This window comes from Parasteatoda tepidariorum, chromosome 6 (assembly GCF_043381705.1).
Source record: "Parasteatoda tepidariorum isolate YZ-2023 chromosome 6, CAS_Ptep_4.0, whole genome shotgun sequence".
Classification (NCBI taxonomy): Eukaryota; Metazoa; Arthropoda; class Arachnida; order Araneae; family Theridiidae; genus Parasteatoda; species Parasteatoda tepidariorum.
The window spans coordinates 72,476,641-72,497,860 of NC_092209.1; the positions used below are offsets into that span (position 1 = coordinate 72,476,641).

General features: G+C 29.7%; 1 protein-coding gene across 1 annotated transcript in view; it reads left to right on the forward strand.

The window, feature by feature from the left end:
• Positions 1–21,220, forward strand: part of LOC107454107 (methylcytosine dioxygenase TET) — a 66,601-nt gene that overhangs the window by 19,035 nt on the left and 26,346 nt on the right. The window contains exon 2 of the mRNA XM_071181846.1: positions 13,365–13,814. Coding sequence (XP_071037947.1) covers positions 13,605–13,814 — 210 coding nt within the window. The 5' untranslated portion in view covers positions 13,365–13,604. The remainder of the gene's footprint in view (positions 1–13,364; positions 13,815–21,220) is intronic.

Below are 21,220 nucleotides of genomic sequence, written 5' to 3' on the forward strand. Positions count from 1 at the left end.
TTTATTCATATAAATTAATATCGTGGAATAGTTATTTACGATTTTGACTTCATTATATGCCAAAATTTAATTAAATTATTTTTAAATAAAATAAAAAAAATTATAAATGATTATTTAATATTTTTTCCGGGACTAGTTTTATAATCTAAATATGATTAAAGACATCATGAAATCATTTAAGATTTCTGAATATGATTACAGACAACATGAAAAGAACAAAATAAAAATAATAAAGAGGCATACTATCGCCGTCATCCTATAATGAAACACCTTTTTTAGTGTCGAAACAGAAGAAAAGCGAGAAACACAGGGGAGGAGAAATTGCATAAAAGATGCAAAAAGAAAAGACAGAACAAACCAATATTGGTGAAAACTTTAGTTCGATTTTTTTTTTGACCATATTCATCCGTCCTTTTTTTTTATTTTATTAAAACGTCTGTGTTTCTCTCTTTTTAGTCCTTGTTTTGAAGTGCTTCATTATAGAGATGAACTACGTCCTTCAGTGAAATCAATCAATCAATTATCGTAATTTTGTGATTGTGAATGGCCAAGTAGCTGTTAGCACTATTCCTATTGAGCGACATGTATTCCAATCCCAATAGAAACTTATTTCTATTGGTTGCTATATAACTGATTAATCATTGACGCATTGTCAATGGGCAGGAAGCGAAGTGACGTCAGCTTAGACGTCTCTACAGTACCGAAACTGTTTTTGTGAAAATATTTGCGTTCTTTTCACGTTCTTTTGCTTATGTTATTGGGTTCTTGCTACTAATCACATGGTTGCGTCTAATCACGTGGTTGTGCATGGCGTGTTAACGTTACAGCTTTAAAGATTGGGCTAATTTCCACGCTGAATAAATTTCCAGGTCAGATTTAATTAGATGCCTGCAAGCGACTTCACGAGAGTGTGTCGAACCTGTTTGGCGGATTCAAACGTGACGTCGCTTGCAGGCAAGAAATTCTATACAATTTTATTCTTATTTTAAAATTACTTTGCATGGAGCATGATCAACCATTAGGAATTCCGGACCGATCACAGTGCTGACGTAAAATATCCATTGTGGTAGATAGATCATGGGTTAGAGTCACCTTGCCGTCAGGCTAACCGTGAGAGGTTCTCGCGGTCTTCCTCGCCATGTAACGCAAATGCGGGTTAGCTCCATCAAAAAGTCCTCCACGAAGAGAACATTTCTCTTAATACTTGATCCAGTAGTTCCCTTGTCTTCTAGATTGGGTTTAAAATTACAAGGCTACGGAGTTGAACATTATTTAATCCAAAATTGGGTCGACTGTTGAACGACGGCTATAAAATTAAATAAAAACCATTAGGAAAATAAACCATTGAAACCAACGGATATTTAATCCAAAATTGGGTCGGCTGCTAAACGACGGTTAGAAAATAAAATATAAACCATTAGTAAAAGAAACCATTGGAACCAACGGATTCATCTTTGTTCAATGTTTTACCCGATTTTATCTAAGCAACTATCCCCGCGACAACAGTGTATTGTCTCATACGAAACTGTATATTAAGCCCATATATAAGGCCGTGAGAAATTTACTTTCCACTAACTTTATTAATTTTTAAATTTAGATAGGATGTTGTTTGTCCACAATGATTTGTGCGGCCATCTACAAAGAAATTTTTTTTTTTAAAAAATGAAGGGTTTTGTTTCCAGTAAAGGTTTGCGCGGATCAAGCAAAAGAGCCAACACCAACAGGGGTCTGTTTGGAAGAAATTTAGGTCCGTTAACGGATCCCTTTACGAAATATTTTTTCATAAAAACGGACCCTTCACAAAATAATTTATTTTTTAATCAATCGGACCCTTCAGAAATTTGTTTATCTTCATTATTGTTTTGTTAATCGAATAAACCTTCCCGGGAGAGGGGGGGGGGAGAAAGACTGTTCGAGACAAACTAAGTTTCCCCAAGTTTAAATTCCAAATGTAGTATCCTAAGAAGATATTTCTACTTTTACAAACATCGTGTGCGCATTCTTATTAATATCAATTCATATTTTTTTTTGTAAATAAATAATTGATCAATTTATATTTATTCATAAAATTAATCGAATATTATGTGAATAAAAATTAATTTATGGCAATTTTTTTAAATAAAATATAATAAATTTAAGAAATGTTTAAGTTTACTTAATGCGTAACACATTAAAAGTGATACATTACTAAGTTGTGTTATTTAAAATATGTCAATTGATATTATTAAAAATGTGAGTGATTTTGTTTCCATTATTCGTCCGAAATGAATATTCTGTGATGAGCAGTATAGGCTAAATACCAAATATTTGTATATTGGATCTCTAATTTAGTAGCAGCAACTATTGAGCAGAATCTTATATCCATTTACAATTTAAAAATTTCTTGAAAAGGTTTTTTAGCATTTTTTGCAATAACAGGACCCTAATTGCACAAATTCACAAAAGCAATACCATGGTTGGAAGGAATGTGACTTAATGCTTATTTTATATTGACAAATTATGAATAGTTTTTTCACAATTTTACAAAAACAGGACCTGTCACAAAATGTCTGGACAGATCCCTGACCAGGTAGTTATTTGTCTTGTTTGTTGAGCATTCGTTTATTTGATTATTTCCTGTCCAGTTTATTTGTTCTAATAAACACAAAATTTACGAATATCGTTATATATAAGCACAAAAGTTCAAATTCATATTTAATTCTTTGCAGTGGTAAAATTTTGAATATCGCATTGACCTTTCATCCAAAATATGGTCTTAAAAATTAAACTCATTTTAGGCAATAAGCTGAATGAATTTCTTTTTCATGTTTATCTCAATCTCAAAAAAATATTTTAACATAACTAAATTAGAAAAATATAGTCCTATAAAGAGTTAAATGAGAATATATTAGCGTTATATATTATTGAAGTTCATGTTTTATACAAATTAAGATATATAACGAAAAGTTAAAGTAAAATATTCACAAGAAAAATATTTGTTCTATTATTAACAAACTTAAAAAAAAAATTTAAAGTATCAAGTTTGTATTTGTGTTTCATTATTTCGCTTAAGCATTCTGAAAAACCAATAAATTCTTCCCATTTTAGGCGTCAAGCCAAAATGGGAAGCACCCACTTTCAAATGTCACTCACTTTTCTTACATTCGAATAGCGTTAATTTATTTATTTTAATTCTTGCCAAAACGTCTTAACACCCACAACCCCAAAATATTCAATTTAATTTTATACCTTGCAGGTTGTTTAAATGAATAAACGAAAGTGTTTCTCTTTTTTTATCGAAACACTTAATTATAGGTAAAAGACTTAAAAACAAAAAATGAACTTAAAAAAAAAAAGAAAGACATTTTAATTTCTATTTGAAGTCAGCAACTTACTGTTTTATTTAAATCCTCAATTTTTTTTAAATATTATTCAATGAGTAACATCAACTTTTTCAAGACTATGATTTTAAATGTTGGTATTTTATTCTTTTCAATGTTATTTCAAAAATTATTCTGGTCCAAGATGCAAATTTCTCTCATGAGCAAAGCTGCCAACTAGTATGGTCGCTAGGGAAACTTCTCAGTGATAGCAACAAAGTTGTTTTAATGTAGCGTTTCTCAACATTAGGGCCGCGGGTCGCAAAACCAAAAAATAACGAAAAATAATTTTTTATTTTTATAAAAAAATAAAGAAAAAATTAATTTAAATAAAGAAAAAAGTGCTTTTTTTAAGATTTTTTCTAAGATAGTGCTAGTGATAGTTGTACTACTAATCATACTTTGTCCAATTATCGAAATAACTGAGGCAGTTTTTCGAAGACTTCATAAAATAACGTTTTTTTTTCTTTCCGAATACTATGCTACTTTTGTAGCTGATGTATGTATGCAACAATTATTCTTGACCGTTAAATCAAGTTTATCCAACGTTAGGTCAAGTTTAGCCTGCTCCTACTATGCTCATTCTAATAATGGCGCAAAACAAGTGAGAAAAAACCACAGTTTAGTCGAAAATAAAAGCGTTATAATCTAATTTTTTTTAATATTTAAAAAAAATGTCCCAATACTGCGTTATTTGCGCTAATGGAAATTTGCAAAAATTCAGAAATTCGTTGGTTTTAAAATTTCTTGTTTTGATGAAAAAAATCTCGCTAGATTAGCTATTTTTATTTTTATTTATTTTTTTTTTGTGAAAAAGAAGTTTAATAAACTTTAAAATATTTTAGTTATTTGTCTGTTCTGAAGTCAAGATAATTCTTTACGACAGAATGATTTACAGAATTAGAAACAATAGCTTTGTTTCAGATGAAAAACGCTTAAACTAATTAAACTAAAAAGCATTTTTATTTTCTTTAGCGAGATAGCTTCGAAAAACACACTTAATGAGGTTGTTGATTTTTTTTCACTCTGTAGGTTTGTCCAAACAATAGAAAAAAATAGAAATGCTTTTCTATTTATAATTTTTTTTTTTTTTTTTTAAAGCAGTCCGAGAAGTGGATATCTGAAAGTGACGTCATCATAGCTAAATCATAGCATTTGGCGATTCAGAAGTCTATCAGGTTCAACAAGCACGCGTGAAATCGCTAACAGGCATCCGATTAAATCGTATATCATGCACAGGGTTAGGCATAATCATTTCACTTCTTCTAGAGCCGCAAATATCCAATTATTCATTTTTTAAATGCTTATTAGGGGGCGGTCACACGATCAAAAATATTGAGAAACGCAATTTTAATGTTCAAATTTTGATTTTAAAGTTTCAAAATATCTATATATATATATTACTCACCATGACAAATAATAAGTAATAAATATTTACTAAAAGTTATTATCTTTGGATAAACGAATTTTAGAATTGTGTGCTAAAATTTTTCAATTTGCTTTAATAGTTCTCGAGATACGGGGAAATACGCAAAAAGTAGAATTAACAAAGGGTTAAAATTAGCATCCAAACTTTGGACAGCTCTCCAGACCAAACTATTGAGACCATATTTCCCAGATTGCGGCTTCTCTCTATGTTTTGGGGGTCAGAAATCGGAGTCCTTCGAATAAAAGGTATGTTTATTCAGAGAAAGTACGTTTTTGTGTCTGATTTCCAAGCTTAAAATAATGTTTGCAGTAATTAATTATCATATTTGAATCCCTATACTATCATATTTGAATCCCTAATTCGAACCATTAAGATTGAGTCCTAGAACGTGAAGATCCAATCATTAGATCAAAAAATATCCAGGGTGGTCCGTTTATTTTTTATGCGCACTGGACAATCAGCAGGCAATTTGGCTGCATTGAAATTAGAGAGACACTGTGTGGCAACCACGCGATGAGTCTCTGACACTTGACTTCCCGATGTATATTTTGCCAAAGGGTTCCCGAAATTAAAAATTGTTTTTCTATTCTGTTTTCAAGGAATGGGAAGACTCTGAAATAAGTGCATTGGTTCCACAGTCTGAAATTTAGAACGTTTCTCATTACCTATCACGTAGAGGAGTTTTTAAAGAACATTCTACAGCTCAAGTAAGGCCAGTATTCGATGCATTTTCACACGAGAAAGGCTCTCCTCCATTAAACGATTGTCTGGAAAAAAAGGGCCCCAATCTATTTGAAGAAATGCCATCACTTTTGATGCGATTTCGAATGAATTGCATTGGTGCAGTATCTGACATTTAAAAAGCTCTCCTACCCAGGGCCGGCTTATGCATGTCGCGGCCCCTAGGCAATGCTAGTCTCGCCCCCCCCCTACCGTCTTCTAACTTCCTAATATATTTTTTCGCTAACACAACACTTTATTCATAATTACGCTGTTTTTTACTAATTTAGAGCTAAGTTAGCTCTAAATTCGTAAGTTTTGAAACACAAAGTGTAAAACTCTCTTTTCATTCACAGCCGTAAAACTCGCAAACAAATTGCACGAAGTGAAAATTCAACGATTACATTAAAAATGTTTCAAAAATGTTGTCTATGACACAGTACAACGTATGTATTTAGCGGATCGGGGAATTCCCCAGTCATGCGACGAAAGAACCAGTACTGCCAACCTTATTTTTACATTCTGTTTGGTAGCTTGGCCATAGAATATACATACCTATGGTAGGTACCAGAACAGTAAGTGTGCATTCACAACGTAGAATTTTGCGCGTTTTTCAAGCGTGTTGTGTTAAAAAAGCTGCTCTTGCTGTATAGTCATCTGATTAGTCGGCGTTAAAATTACCGCGATAAAATTGCTTGCGATTATATTACTGCGTTATATATGAACTAACTACCATAATATTAATATCTAATTTGGAATGCGTTCAGAAATGTACTAAAATAGCGTCGATGTAATGTACAGAGCAAGACAATCGTCATTGAAATTTCGAACTAAATTTTTACTGTTTAAGAAACATTGTCAATTTTATTTCTCTGTAGCACAGGGCCCCTCTGAACGTGGCGGGGCCCCTAGGCAGTTGCCTACAGTGCCTAATGGATAAAACGGCCCTGCTCCAACCCATTTCAATGGCAAAAGAAGACAAGTGATTATTTAAGATTTTTCATGTGGGAAGATTTCGAAAAGAAACAATTTTATTTTTTTATCGGCATTAGAGAGTAGTCTTTGGACTATCATGTTCTTTTGTCTGTTGTATTAATCAATACAATCCTCGAAGCAAGTCCACCAAGATGGGAAAGAGACAATTGACATTTTAACAAAGTCTTTTTATGTTGACAACTTCAGTATCTAGTCAACACAAGAGAAAAACATCACAGCAAAATGAGCGAAACTTTCAACCTCACTATAATCTCTTCGCGTACTTTCCAGATAGTATACCTAGGAGTGACGGACAATATACAAGTGTAAGGAAGCAATGATTACGAATCTCAAACACTTGCCCCATAATCTATAATTCTAGCGTATGAATCACTATGATTATTAATTTCAAATACTTGCCCATAATCTATAGTTTTAGCTTGTTCTGGTGTCTCACTCTTTATCTTTAGGAACATCAATAAACGTGTAAAAATGAACAATTGACATACAAAAGGAAAAACCACTTTATATCTTTTAATGATAATGCAAAATTTTGAAATGGAATGTAGAATCTTGAGAAAGCAATAAATAAAAAACGTGTATAATTTTACTCAATATAAACATGTAATTTGGCTACAGTAAACACGTAGAAACTAGAGAGATACTTCGGAGTGACAATATACACGTGTAGGGAAGCAACGAACCATAAATACCGAAGAAAGAAATATCTCATATTCTATTTTAACCTGTTACTTCTGATGTTGTTTCAGCCTTTGGCATAGATGTTGCTGTCTCAAAATACGAAACAGGTGTTATTGCTACGTTTTTTGAAGAAAGATTTCTTTTTCTTTGACAAACATTCTTTTCTTGCTCTCACGTTTGTGGCAGAGAAGAAAATGGGAAGTTTTCAGCTGTCGTCTTGACGTCATTCGAGTACTATAAGCCTCTATTGCCCCAAATATTTGTTCCAGAATGTTCAAAATAACAGACGACTTCATATTCATCAATTCGAAAAAAAAAGTGCCAAAAGAACTAAAGGTTGTGTTCGTTGGCGGATGGCTGGACGCCAAATCTACTAACACACACAGGTCACTAAGGTGTCAGAGAACTTTTCTCTTTAATCAACATACGTTGCGTGTCTGATTTTGGAGGAATTACATTTCTCCAAAAGTTGGCAACGTCTTTAGTTCATCACGAAATCAATCAACGTTTAAAGATCTTGATTAATGTACATTTTAAAGAATGTCAGACTTACCTGAATCTTCAAAATCTCTTTTAAATTAATTCGAATATGCTTTGAATTTAAATTTAAAACTGTGCTTAAATTCAATTAACATTATACCTGAAACAAGTTCCTGGCCTTCAAAAGTTTTGATTTCACTTTTTCGGTGAACTGACCCATTCATTTATTATTTAGAGATAATAATTATCATACAATAATATAACAATAATCATATTATTTAGGGATAATTATGAATCTGTAGAAGATTCTTACGTTACAATTAAGATTATTTGTCCAAAAAGCGGCAATGACACAAGACGCCATCAGCAAACATCTGAATGTTAACTGAGGTCAAATTTTTCTATCTAGGACACGTAGAATTGAATAAAAAAATAGTCATTTTTAGCTTAAGTACAATATTTCAAAGCTGAAAGATCATTTTGATTCATTAGTTAGGAATTTTTACAAATTCGACTACAAAATATTATCGTTTGGCAAGCAGAAAAGTCTTAAGTAAATATGTAATAAGGCTGGAGAGAAGGTCCTAACTTACAAAATGTAGTTTTTAAAATCAAACTACCATATTGAATTGTGAGTTTTCAGTGTACAAACATTAAAAAGGGCGAGGAATAGTTTCAGACTTTAAGAGGGAGATTAATCAAATACGAAAAAATGTGCAATACAGAAAAACTGCAATCTACAGATATGTTAACTTCTTTGCATGTTTGTAACGCCTTGGGTTGGTTTTGCAGAAAAAAAAATATTCTTGAGTTTGGGTTTCCCCCCGACTATTTCCATCTATTAGGATCTTCTACAAAATTCCATCTATTTAAACCCAAATATATTTAACGAACAAGTGGATATCGTATTAGTTGAGTAAACAAAATTCAAGTTTATGTTTTCTCCATTAACATTGACTCAGATCCTGGAAAATTTTAACAATGAAGAATGTTCGGCGAGATTCTCGAATATGCTGCAGATCATATCATTTTCGCGCTATTCTTCCCGTGATCGCAGATTCTTACGAGAGAGGCTTCAGCTGTTGCAGTAGACTGAAGGCAATTTGCAGAAACTCTTTGAAAGTTGAGACACTTGATGATTTGTTCAGAATTTCTATATATTGCACCCCCTACGCACACGCACACTATTTAATGTTAGGTTTGATGTTGACTTGCAGTATTTTAGTGTCAAAAGGCAACGGTTCACTAATAAGAAGTGTTAAAAGTACCGGGACATTTCTGATGTCTAAAGTTTCTAATATTTTTTGTAGTTTATTGAGTTTTAATGATATATGGATTAGATTAGAACAATTGAAACTTTTTTAAACTAACTAGAAGGCACCGCATCCTGTTCGCTTCGCTCTCCAACCCCCGTGGTTGCTCTTCATTTATCATTGAAGATCAAGGAGGAGGAACAGTTTAAGCCCGTTTTTTACAAAAAATTACTTTTGTATTGTCATTTGTTGCATTTTGAGGACTTAATTTTGGCAAATCAACTATATGGAAAATCGGTACCCTCACCTTCCCGAGAGTTATTACTGCATGAAGATAGGCCATGCTGTGGAAAAATGGTTCCTGTTTGTGTGCAAATTCGTTTTTTTCTCAGAATCAGCTTTAATGGAAATAAACTGCTCTCCTCCCTTGATCTTCTCAAAAGTATTTTTTCTTAAAATTCTGTTTAAAAAATTATCATTTTGTTAAGAAAATGTATAATATTTATAATTTTATGTAAGCGCGTTTTATTAAGTTGTTAATCGTAACGAAATGAAAGGATACCTGGTTTTGAAAAATAATCAAATGTACGTGCAAAATAAATAAACTTAATACAGAATATGTGACAGAATAAGCAGTAATAAATAAGAAGTAATTTTACTTATTGACAATATAAAACGAAAACTTTATTCATTCAGTTTCCTAAGAAAAATTTAAAACAAAATAAAACCGGAAGTCTTGCAATCCTCCTATGACGTCATAGCCGCTCAGATTAGTGTAAATCAATGCATTCGTATCATCAAGAGGAAGTTATAAGCGCCTCTGCCATCTGCTGTTAATGGAGAGAACCTCAGTCAGGAGTAAGGTAAATATCATATAACAAACAATTCGCGTTGGAAACAGTTATATCTCTTCAGTCTTTATAGTTTTAAAAATTTTGATACAAATATTAAGATTTATAACTGACGAACATCTAACCTTTCTTATTTTTTATTAATTCCTTTTTGTTACTTTTGTTACCAAGTGAGTAAAGGACTAGCTTTAAAATAAAATTTGCGAGAGAGAGAATTTTTCTACGGCATTAAGTAAATAATTATTCCTCTAAGGAAGAGAAATGCGAAAGAGCAGTTGAAATTGCAATAACTTTCTAACAAATCGGAATTTTGGGAGAAAAAAAAAACTTCTCGCTAATGCTATAATTCAAAATAGTCCTACGTAATTTCAAGTTTCTAAGCATTAGAGATTTTCAGCAAAGCACAAAATGTAACTGTAAAATAGAAATAATTGAGAACAAACTCACAAAAAATTACTTAATATAGCAATAACTATCAAACAAATTGGGACACCGAAAAAACCTCTGTGTTATGTTCATTAACATATATGGCCTTATCAGCATGCCAAATTTTAACTCTGTAGTTCAGCGTTTCTCAACCTTTCAGTATTCGCGGCCCAGTTTTCAATCATAATTTTCATCGCGCCCCCCACTTGCAGTAAAATGTATGCAACAGTAATGTATATTGAGTATTTTTAATTCTGTCTTTAAATTATTTTTAACTAACTACCAAAACAAAAGTAAANAAAAATTTTCCAAATTAATTGGAGTATGTAATTGCAAACCAATTAACTAATAATTATTAATTAATTAATTTTCTAATTAATTGATTAATTAGCAAATTAATTAATTAACCAATTAATTACAAATTAATTGGAGAATGAAACAGTTACAATAACTAATAGTCTGCATTGAAGTAATAAAATACCGATTTTTCTATCTATAGAATTATTTTTATCTCTTATAGGACCTTCTATGGGCCGAAACGAATGTTGCCCCCTAAAATTATTCTTCATAAGGCAGACACCCCACTAGTTTATTTCAAAATTTGTGAGTCACACTTCCCTAGTTTCCCTAGTCAGTAGTTGCATTCCTGTGGCCTTTAGAGCAGCCTCCCGTATAGTTTTTTTTCCAATAAGTTTAACAGTTAGTAATTCTCGAACTAATAGTCGGATGTTAATTTTTTTATTCCATCTTAATCCCTGTACTATTTTCTACACACCCTAGTAATTTCAAGTTACTAAATCTTGTAGTTTTCGCAGCCGTTGAGCAAAGTGCAACGCTAAGGTGAACACTTAAAGCAGCGGCGTCCACGTGTCACTATTTTTAAATATCGAGCGATATCAGTGATTTTTTAGCAATAAATAATGGTTTCAAATTTTCATTTTCCACGTTCTTTTATAGTTTTGTTTACATCTGTTAACATTTTGAAATATGTTTTCATTTCTCAGTAAAGTTTTATTTTACCCAGTACTTTAGAACTGAAATTTCATTTTAGGTTTTAATACAAAAGAACTATCGATGCTTGATATCTAAAGAAAAAACAAGCCTTTACAAATTTTCGTTAAATGATCATGACAATATAAGTCCACGTTTAATCTTGATTTATTGAATAAATTTCAGAATCTAAAAGAAGTCGAAGTATCAGATCCCGCGTTGGCTATATATATAGAATTATAATATGCGAATTTTCTGCTATCTTTACTACGTGCTTGATTTGAACAATATAATTTTTCATTTTCACTTAAAATATGGTTCATTTTAATGGTTGGTTAGGATTCCAACAAATTGTTCGTTGCGATTTGCGATGCACGATTAATTGTATAACGGTTCCGTTTAACGCACTAGAATTGCATCCAACTTTTGTATTATTAAATTCTACTTTTATACTTAATTTATATTGTGAAATGTTAGCAAGCCACATAATTTCTTTAAAATTTAGTTTATATTTTCTAAATTTAGTTTACATTTAAATTTTAAAAAGTCATGTGTGAGAAGCTTTGATCTAGTTAGTTTCATTGTAAATATTTTGTGTCTTTATTTTTGTTTAATCGCTTGTCTTTTTGTCAGACATTGGGTCAGTTCCCTGACACGGATCTTTTGGAGCCCACTCCAAACCGTTCTAACGATGCCGTTCGTAAACAAACTAAAAAGTTTAATCAATTTTCATCTACGGTCCTTCCTTCTCTTTCTGATATAAATACACGATTTTGTGTAGAATTCAAATGTTTTGAAAACAGATTATTTTTTTTTAATACAAAGCATTTTCCAAAGTTCCATCATAGCATTTTCCATCCAAATAAAAATTCCTACAAAATGCAAATTCGGAAATTGAAGATTTGATTGACGCATGTTGGAGTAGAAGTATCAAAATCATTAATAGTGTATTTAAATTTATGCAAATACCTTCTTCTCTATTAAATAAATTGTTTTTCTTAAAGCCATTAATATAGTTCTTCTATTTTCCGAATCAACAATTACGTCAACCACCAGGCTGATTATAGTTTACATGTGAATTTATGCATGTATATCGTTTATGCCAACGAAATTATTTTTCTTAAAATCATTGATGTAGTTCTTTTATTTTCCGAATCCACTATAACGTCAAGCACCATGCTGAAAATATTTGACACATAATTTATGGATATATATCGTCAATGTAAAATAAATTTTTTTTTTCAAAATTATTGATATAGTTCAATTTACCGAATCAACAACTACATCGAGAACCATGCTGATAATATTTTACATATGAATTTATGCATATATATCGCTAAGTCAAATAAATTGTTTCTGTCAAAATCATTGACATAGCTGCACGATTTTTCGAATTAATAATTACTTCGCTCATCATACTGATAAAAAAATTCATATGAATTTATGCATATGTATCGTCTTCTATGTCAAATAAATTATTTTTATTAAAATCATTGATAAAGTTCTTCTCTATTTTTCGAAACAAAAATTACGTCAAGCACCACTCAGATATGTATTTATGCATATGTATTATCTCTCAAGCAAGTTATTTTTTTTAAAACCATAGACTTAGTTCTTCTATTTTCCGAATCAACAATTACGTCAAGCACCATGCTGATTAAAACCTACATATGAACTTAAGCATATGTATCGTCTTCTATGTAAACTAAATTATTTTTCTTAAAATCATTAACAATTAGCATTTTTGTCGTATGTATCGTTTTCTCTATCAAATAAATTATTTCTCTTAAAATAATCAACATAGTTCTATCATTTTCTAAATAAACAATTACTTTACGCACCATGCTGACTATAACTTATGTATTAATGTATGCATATTTAACGTCTTCTATGTCAAATAAATTATTTTTCTTAAAACCCTTGACTTAGTTCTTCTATTTTCGAATCAACAATTACGTCAACACCATACTGATTGAAACTTGCATATGTAACGTCTTCTATGTCAAATAAATTATATGTCTTAAAATCGCAGATATAGTTCTACCATTTTCCGAATTAACAATTACTTTACGCCCCATGCTGATTATAACTTATGTATGAATGTATGTATATGTATAGCTTTCTATATCAAATAAATTATTTTTGTTAAAATCATTAATATAGTTCTTCCATTTTTCAGAATCAACAATTTCTTCAAGCATCATGCTGAAGCTTCATCCCTTAACTAAACGAACTCACCTGTGCTGATCAACCTGTCCATACCTCGATGGATCGGCAAGGTCCGTTTAACCGGAGAAGAAGTAGAGATAAGCCACACGAAATCGTGAACCATTCCACCTGTCCCTTACTGCTGCACGCTGGCCCAAGAGGTGGCCATGTGAAGCAGGCACTTGCCCTTCAGGAACACTTCACTTAAGAGATGAATAGAACTGGACTTAAATTCACTCTACAGGATAAACAAATAAAACAGCAGCAGCAGAAACAAAAGAAAAGACTCTCATTCCGAGATCCGGAGGTCGAAGGTCCTCAACAGCAATCTCAAATTTACGGTGGTTGTAGACCCAAAGCTCTCATTCCCTCCTCCAAACCAAAGACGGGAAGCCAAAACGTGGATAACTTTACTTTAGAAGTAAGTCTTTAAATGCATATCTACTGTTAGATAATTTGGAGCGCTTTGAGCCGTGATCTAAATCAAATTCGTTGTAGACTTAATATGTACTAAATTGAATCATATAATTTGACCACTTAAACTCGATTACAAGATATAATAGTTCAACTTGAATGGAAACTAGAGAACGATCATAAGAAGTAATAATAAGGACTGATAATATGATGAATTTAAAGATTTGGATTATATGGGATTTTGATATTATTATACGAAAGATTTTGAGGATATTATTTAACACATTGTTCATGCTTTTTTTCAGTATTTGGATTTATTTTCTGTCAAAATAAGTAAAAAAATTTATGATTAGTATTTTAATAATTGTTAATTATGAAATATTACTTGAGACACTGATGTCTTTTTCTGCGTTAAAGGTAAAATCTTCCAAACATGGCTCACTTCCAAACACTTATTCTTCAAATTCGCACTCAGTTGCAGCTATTTAGATTGAAAAGAAACAGTTATTCATCATTGAAATTTCTTTAATTCACAAAATCAATTCATCTTTAATTCATGAAATCAATTTGTCAAATAAAATCAATTTTATTTGTCAATTTGAATAGGAATGAAAAAAAAAAATTTAATTTCTTTCTTGGATCTTACATTTCAGTACAAATATAACATCGATAATCTAACAGATTTTTTAGTAACTTAGACTGTTTTTATAATTAAAAAATACCAAAATATATTTTCGCTTTCTATTAGAGCGCCAAAAAATTTAAGCGAGGAGTCACATTAGCAAATGATCATAAAAAGGTTTGTTTTAAAAAATTTGACTTTAATTCACTTCTGCTAAAAGATATATTTCGCATAAACATCAAATGTTGAAAGGTATGTATGTGTCCATGCTTTCTTATTAGATAGGAAATTCATATAATTGAATACTTAATTAACAAAACAAATCCAGATTTCTTTCGTTATCATCAGAATTAATGAAATTAATTAATAAATGAAATTAATTAATTAAGAATTAAAATGAAACCTATAAAAGTAATTTTTACCTGTAAAATATTTCAGTGTCTCGTATTTAACGTTCTTTACCTGAAATATTTATTCCTTCTAAATATCATTCTCTGTTATTATGCTTTTGAATTTGACTAGTAGCTCCAAAAAAATTATAAAAATTAAATTAACTCCCATATTTATCGTTTTTTGACTGAATTATTTATCCTGTCTTAGTATCATTCTCTGTTATTATCTTTTTGAATTTGATTACTATTCCTAATGAATGGTTAAGAACTAAAATTGGTGCTCCTTCATTATAAAAAAACCCTTATAAAATGACATTTAATAATAAACATATTTAAGCTTGTGCATGAATTATTAACCATTTTAAAATTATTGAAATAGAAAAAATGTTGTATTTACTTTTATTATAAGCATTATGTAAAATTTTGCCCCATCAACATATGCAATAAAATAATGAGCATAAAATTGGAAAAGAACTGTTTGGAAATAACTTTGCGTACTAGTATTTTTGCTTTGCCAAGATTTTTTTTTAATTATTATTATTATTTCTTGGCTAACCCTCTCTATATTTAAAAACGTTTTTGTTAAAATTTATTTGGTCAAGACATCTTAAGTATATTTGTGACCAAATTTTTTTATAAAAAAAAATTGAAGTTGTTTTTAAAAAAAAACTGTAGCATAAGGGACATTTTTAATTACGAATAATTGCAAAATATTTTAATATATTCATAAATTTTCAATGTTTTAATTGACACTATACACATATTATGCTGTAAATGTATAGTTGAAATGCGAAAAATCTGACGACCTTGCATTAGAAATAAAAAAAAAAGCTTTGTTTTTAAGGTTAACTCATTTACATCCTGTCACAGAAAGTGGTCTATGTTTGAAAAACACCTTGTGCATGAAATAAGTGGTAGTACACATTTTTTAATGCATAGTAAATTTTTCTTTATGTAGCCTATCATAGGCCTTAAGTAGCCTACCGGTTTAGCTTTAAACAAAACCTAACCGTGCCTTGACTTATTTAATATAAATATTTATATGATAATATTCATATACATTATAATCGACAAAACCATCTTCTTTCTGAAAAAATTTCATAACTACTGCAGGTATAACAGAAAATGAGAAAATAAAAAAATGAAAGCCAAATATTATTAAAATTATACAAAATATAGTTTTGCTGAAAAACAAAATTGATGCTATACATCCAAAAGAGCGGATTGTAGTTTTTGTAAATATACAATTCAAATGTTAGTCAAACACAGCCACCGAAAAGAGGCCAAATTTGTTTCTTTCCCATTCGTATAACAATGCCTCAATTACATAAAAAATAAAATAAAATAAATAAATAAAAAGAAAACGAAAATTTATACAATTGGATGTCTGCTAGAACATCATCATAGGTAAATCGTGGCATTTGCCGATACAGAAGCCAATCAAGTTCAACACACACACGTACCAACGCTTACAGGTATCCAATTAAATCTGATTTAATTAAGTCACATGGTTAGGCATAATCACTTCACTTCTTTTCGAATTGCAATGCATAAAACATAAGTTGAGCCAAAGAACTTTGAGCATTGCACAGAAATAATCCAATGAATGAAATTCAAGTCCCAGAGCAGATAATTAATTAATACAGTTTTCGTCTTTTTCTCGTTGGCAACGTCTTAAAAGACGCCATTTGAAGAAATTTTGAAAGCCTAAATGTTTGTAGACTTTTAATTCTCTTCTTTGCAATAAAATACAGATGACTAAAATATTCGTACTTGAAAATAACATAATACATTTCTTCAATAGATACCTAGCTATTATTGTGATGCCAAAGTTATTGAAATGTGATGCATAATTAATTTGATAAATAACGGGTAAAAGTTTATAACAAAAAGGGCACCTTTTTAAGGTGCCCTTTTTATTTTAGCATTATTTATGTTCTTGAAAGAAAAGGAAAAAATTCATTGCAAGAATTTTTAAAAAAATTATTTTATAAAATAACTAGGCAGTTCTGCCACCTGCTAGTTCACCGCATTTATTTTAATAAAATACTTTAATATAGTTAACCGACATTTGTTTAATACTATTATGTCTATCATATGTATTATCTATATTATATAAAATGCATCATGTGTATTATGTAAAATCGAATAAAACTAGTGTAATACGATATGATTAAATTTGAAAAGTCGAACTTAATGGCTCAGGATATATATATATATACATATATAAAAAAATTTACATAAAGGTAAAATAAATCGAAAAATTATGAAGTAATTGATTATTTTTCGGTACTTTTCGGTGCAAGAAAGTGAAATATTTTTGTTTTCATTATTATTTTACTTTATTTTTGCGTGTTTAAAAAATAGATAAAATTTTAAAAAAATATTTAAAAAAAAGTTGACGGAAGATTGCATATTTTGGGCAACTTTTCGCTTGCGCTCAGCTAACAAAAAAGTACCTATTTTTTTTTAAGCTTCGTCTAAATTAAAATTGTGATTAAAAAAATTAAACTGTAACATAGTAATTAATTCTGTGAAACACTTGGAGTTGATACTTCGGAAGTAATGTTTTTTCTTGCAAATATTAATAACATGCATAATTTCGAAATTTTTGAATAAGTAGAATTAGTACTATCCCGTCAACCATTTTCGCTAAATTTGAAAATAAATTTTGAAATTGTTCAAATTTAAATAACTCATTTTTTTGCTATAAGTTATATTTGTATTTTGTGAATTTCTTACTATTAATTACTATTATATAATAGATTTAAAAAATACCAAAATGACTCTGGTGCGATGTTGGCGAAAATGGTCGACGGGATAATACGCAAATACCGTAAAAAATTGTGCATGCTTGCCGAAAGATGTGGGGAGATGAGCGTTGCATACTGAAATAGTTATAAAAATTAAACGTCTAAATATTAACATGAATGATGACTATTATTAAATAACATTGACATGTACTTTTTATAAATAAATGATTGAAAGTGTTAATATCGGTGAAAATGACACATTTTGTATGGTTCAAAATATTTTTCTCTACCAGTTACTTACCTTAAATGTACCAAAATGTCCAACTTAGCCTCTGAGCGTAACTTTAAAAATGTCACAGTACTTATAAAGTACTTTTGCAAACATTAAAATTCAATCAAAATATTTATGATGAAATACTGATCTCAAAAATTGTGTGGAAAAATAAAAGCTCCTTAAATTTAATATTAAAGATTGCTATTACTTAAAAACATTTTTATTAAATAATATATCCTTATGATTTTCATACATTGTGGTAGAAATTTTACTCGTTGTAAATTGTTACGTATCCAGAAAAAAAACATTTTAAAACTATTAAATTATGTGTCTTGTAAAAAAAATTTTTTTTTTCAACATATATAAATCTCAAATATTTAGTGTAGGTTTTATGTCTTTAATTTATGTGCTCGTAAAAAAACGAAACCGTAGTTTACGTCGCTGTAGTTTATTTTTTACTCTCTGAACCCCGTCTTCGTTATCTTTTACGCGTTGTAAAATAATAAATTTTTACCCTAAAAGTAAATAAATTACCCTTGATATAAATGTAGGTGAAATTTCTTTGTTATATCTGTAAATAATTGAACAAAAAATTATTCATTTTTAAATTACTCTTAGGTGTATTATTTGCAATATCATGATGCAAATTTTTCACTCAATAATAAAGTAAATTAAATGAATTGATAAGTTATTTTAGAGTAAAGGGTGGGGAAAAAGTTTATTTTAGCAAAAAAAATTCATTAAAAAATATTTTTTATCTTTCGATCTTATGAAGTAATTAATGTCAGTGAACTTTCTGCCTACGTTTCCCAATGACACAACCGCTTGTCTGATTGGATAACTTTAGCTATGCGTTGACGAAACATAGAATTGATGCGTAATTAAGATTGTGATTACCGAATAAACTAAAAAAATTAATGCAAAAATATATATACACGAATGACAGAATTGTGACTTCTTTAAAAAAAAGGTGCAATTTGTTTCATTACATGATTCGATTAGTTTAAAAATCACTTTAAACTAAAGAAACTTACTGAATAACTTAAACCAAAGAAATAAATGAGCATGAAAAATTCATATTCAACTTATTCAAAGATAGAAGAGGGAAAAAAAACTATTGGCATCACTGTCTTTTGACGAATAGGTTTTAGTTGTTTACTTGTTTCGCCGAGGTAAATAATATTAAAATGGCTCCACTGTTATAGTACTATATAAATATATATTGATGTGAGTTTTCTCTTTCACCAAATTAAAAAAAAAGAGTTTGTAAAATCCAAATTAAACTTTTCAAAGAAAGAAAATAAAACTATCGGCATCACTCTCTTTTGGCGAAATAGGTTTTCGTTCTTTACTTGTTTCGCCAAGGAATAAATATTAAAATGTCTGCAACTAAATTGATAATTGTACTTGTGGGAGCTTATGTGACGGCGACGAATTAAAAGAAAAGGAAAACATTTTCATCAATGTTGGAAGCTATTGAAAACTTTATACCTCCTCAGTAAATTAATAATTCGAGATTAGGATCTAGATTACACTTTTTGAAAGAAGTAGTACTTAATAGATAATTATCCATTGCGGAAGTGCTTTAAAAAACTCATTAGCACAGTATATGAGGTACACATTACCATAGCACTTAATACCACAATTAAACACCACTCTCGTTGTTAATAGTTTGGCAATATTTTCAAGGCGCCCCGAAAAGAATAAGCACCCAAAAAATCATTTGTTTGAGTTTTCCTTGCTCACTATTTTTACCAAAGCAAATATAAAGATGGCGCTAGTGTTATTCTTTATTACTATAGCTAAAAAAATTATTCTTAAATTCAACGATAAAACATTAAAGCAAATAATAGTAAAATGTGGCAAATATGTTTTTAAAGACTGGGTATTTATTAACCAGATTGATACTTTGTATTTTATGAAACACTCTTCCAGTTTTCATAATATTTATGTTGGTTTTAACTGCAAATGTGTCAAAATAGTGACAAATTATAGATTTGCAATTTTGGGTCATTTTTAAACATAATTTTGAACCAATTTTCCGCAAAATAGAGGCCGGGTTGAATTATAACATCATGCTAATCAATTTTTCTTAAACTTGACTCAAATTGCATAAGAACATTTTCAAATTTAACATTCTATTAAAGTTAGAACAAATTTGCACAATATTATGATTCACTGGTTCCATATTATGGTTCAAAATTAAGTCAATTTTTCTGAGAATGTGCTAGCCATACAATACTAGATATACAGTTCTAAGTATTAGATAAAGTGATCAAATAAAAATATTTTTTTACTTTTCGATAAGCCGGGCGCAATCGAAAATCTCCAAAAAATGTATACCTCCACTAACTTTTTTTTATATCTGTTGTTTTATTTATTTTTTTAAACGCATAAAATTAAATTAAAAAAATAAATTAAAAAAAACTAAATTAAATAAAAAAATTAAATATAATTAAAAATTTTTAAAAAATAGTTGAACTACATACGCAGGGTGTTTCGCCATTGATATATATTTTAAAAATCTTTGTCAATTCAGTGGTTAACATTTAAGCAGTTAGCAATTAAGGTTATAAAATTATGGTTTGCATTGACTTTAATATGCATATTAACTAAAGTATGTTACTGGCAATTTTATTATATAAATATAAGTAACGTATTATTTATTAATTAAGCAGATATAAATTGTGTAAATTATTCTCGCACTCCGAATATGAAGTCTAAATTTCTATGGGAATAGTTTTTACTTCAAGTTGCATAAAACTACTAATTATAATTATTTTGTTAAACTGCTAACTGAATATCTGTTTAGTATTTATCGGTTAACCGGGAGCAATCGAAATGTCGCCAAGAAATATAGACCTCCACAAACGGTTTTTTAAAATTTTCTATTTTATTAATTTTTTTAAACATATTAAATAAAATAAAATTTAATTAAATAAAAATAATTGAACTTTCTTGCGCCGGGGTAACCGAAAAGTACAGTTTATTGCGTATAATCTAAGAGAGATTTGAGAAAGAATGTCGTAACTAATATAATCTATTTGGCGAATTAAAGTTCACGATGTTTCCATAAATGTTATTTTTTTGGCATTCTTTTTGTATAGCACAGACAGGTTCTTTAATTTATAGTTACATCAAAGTTTGTACTTTCTTTCTCGTTTGGATTGGGTTTTTCTTGAAAACTCAATTTTTCTTTATTTACTATTTTTTTTAGCACTTTCCGTTTTTGAAAGCTGTAAATCATTAGGCTGTGAATTGTTTTGAAGACCTATCATTATTAACGCCAATGAGGCTTAGTTATTTGTTGAAAGGTTGATCGACGCATAGAGGTATCCCTTTTTTTACCATAATAAAAAGAAATGGCAGCAG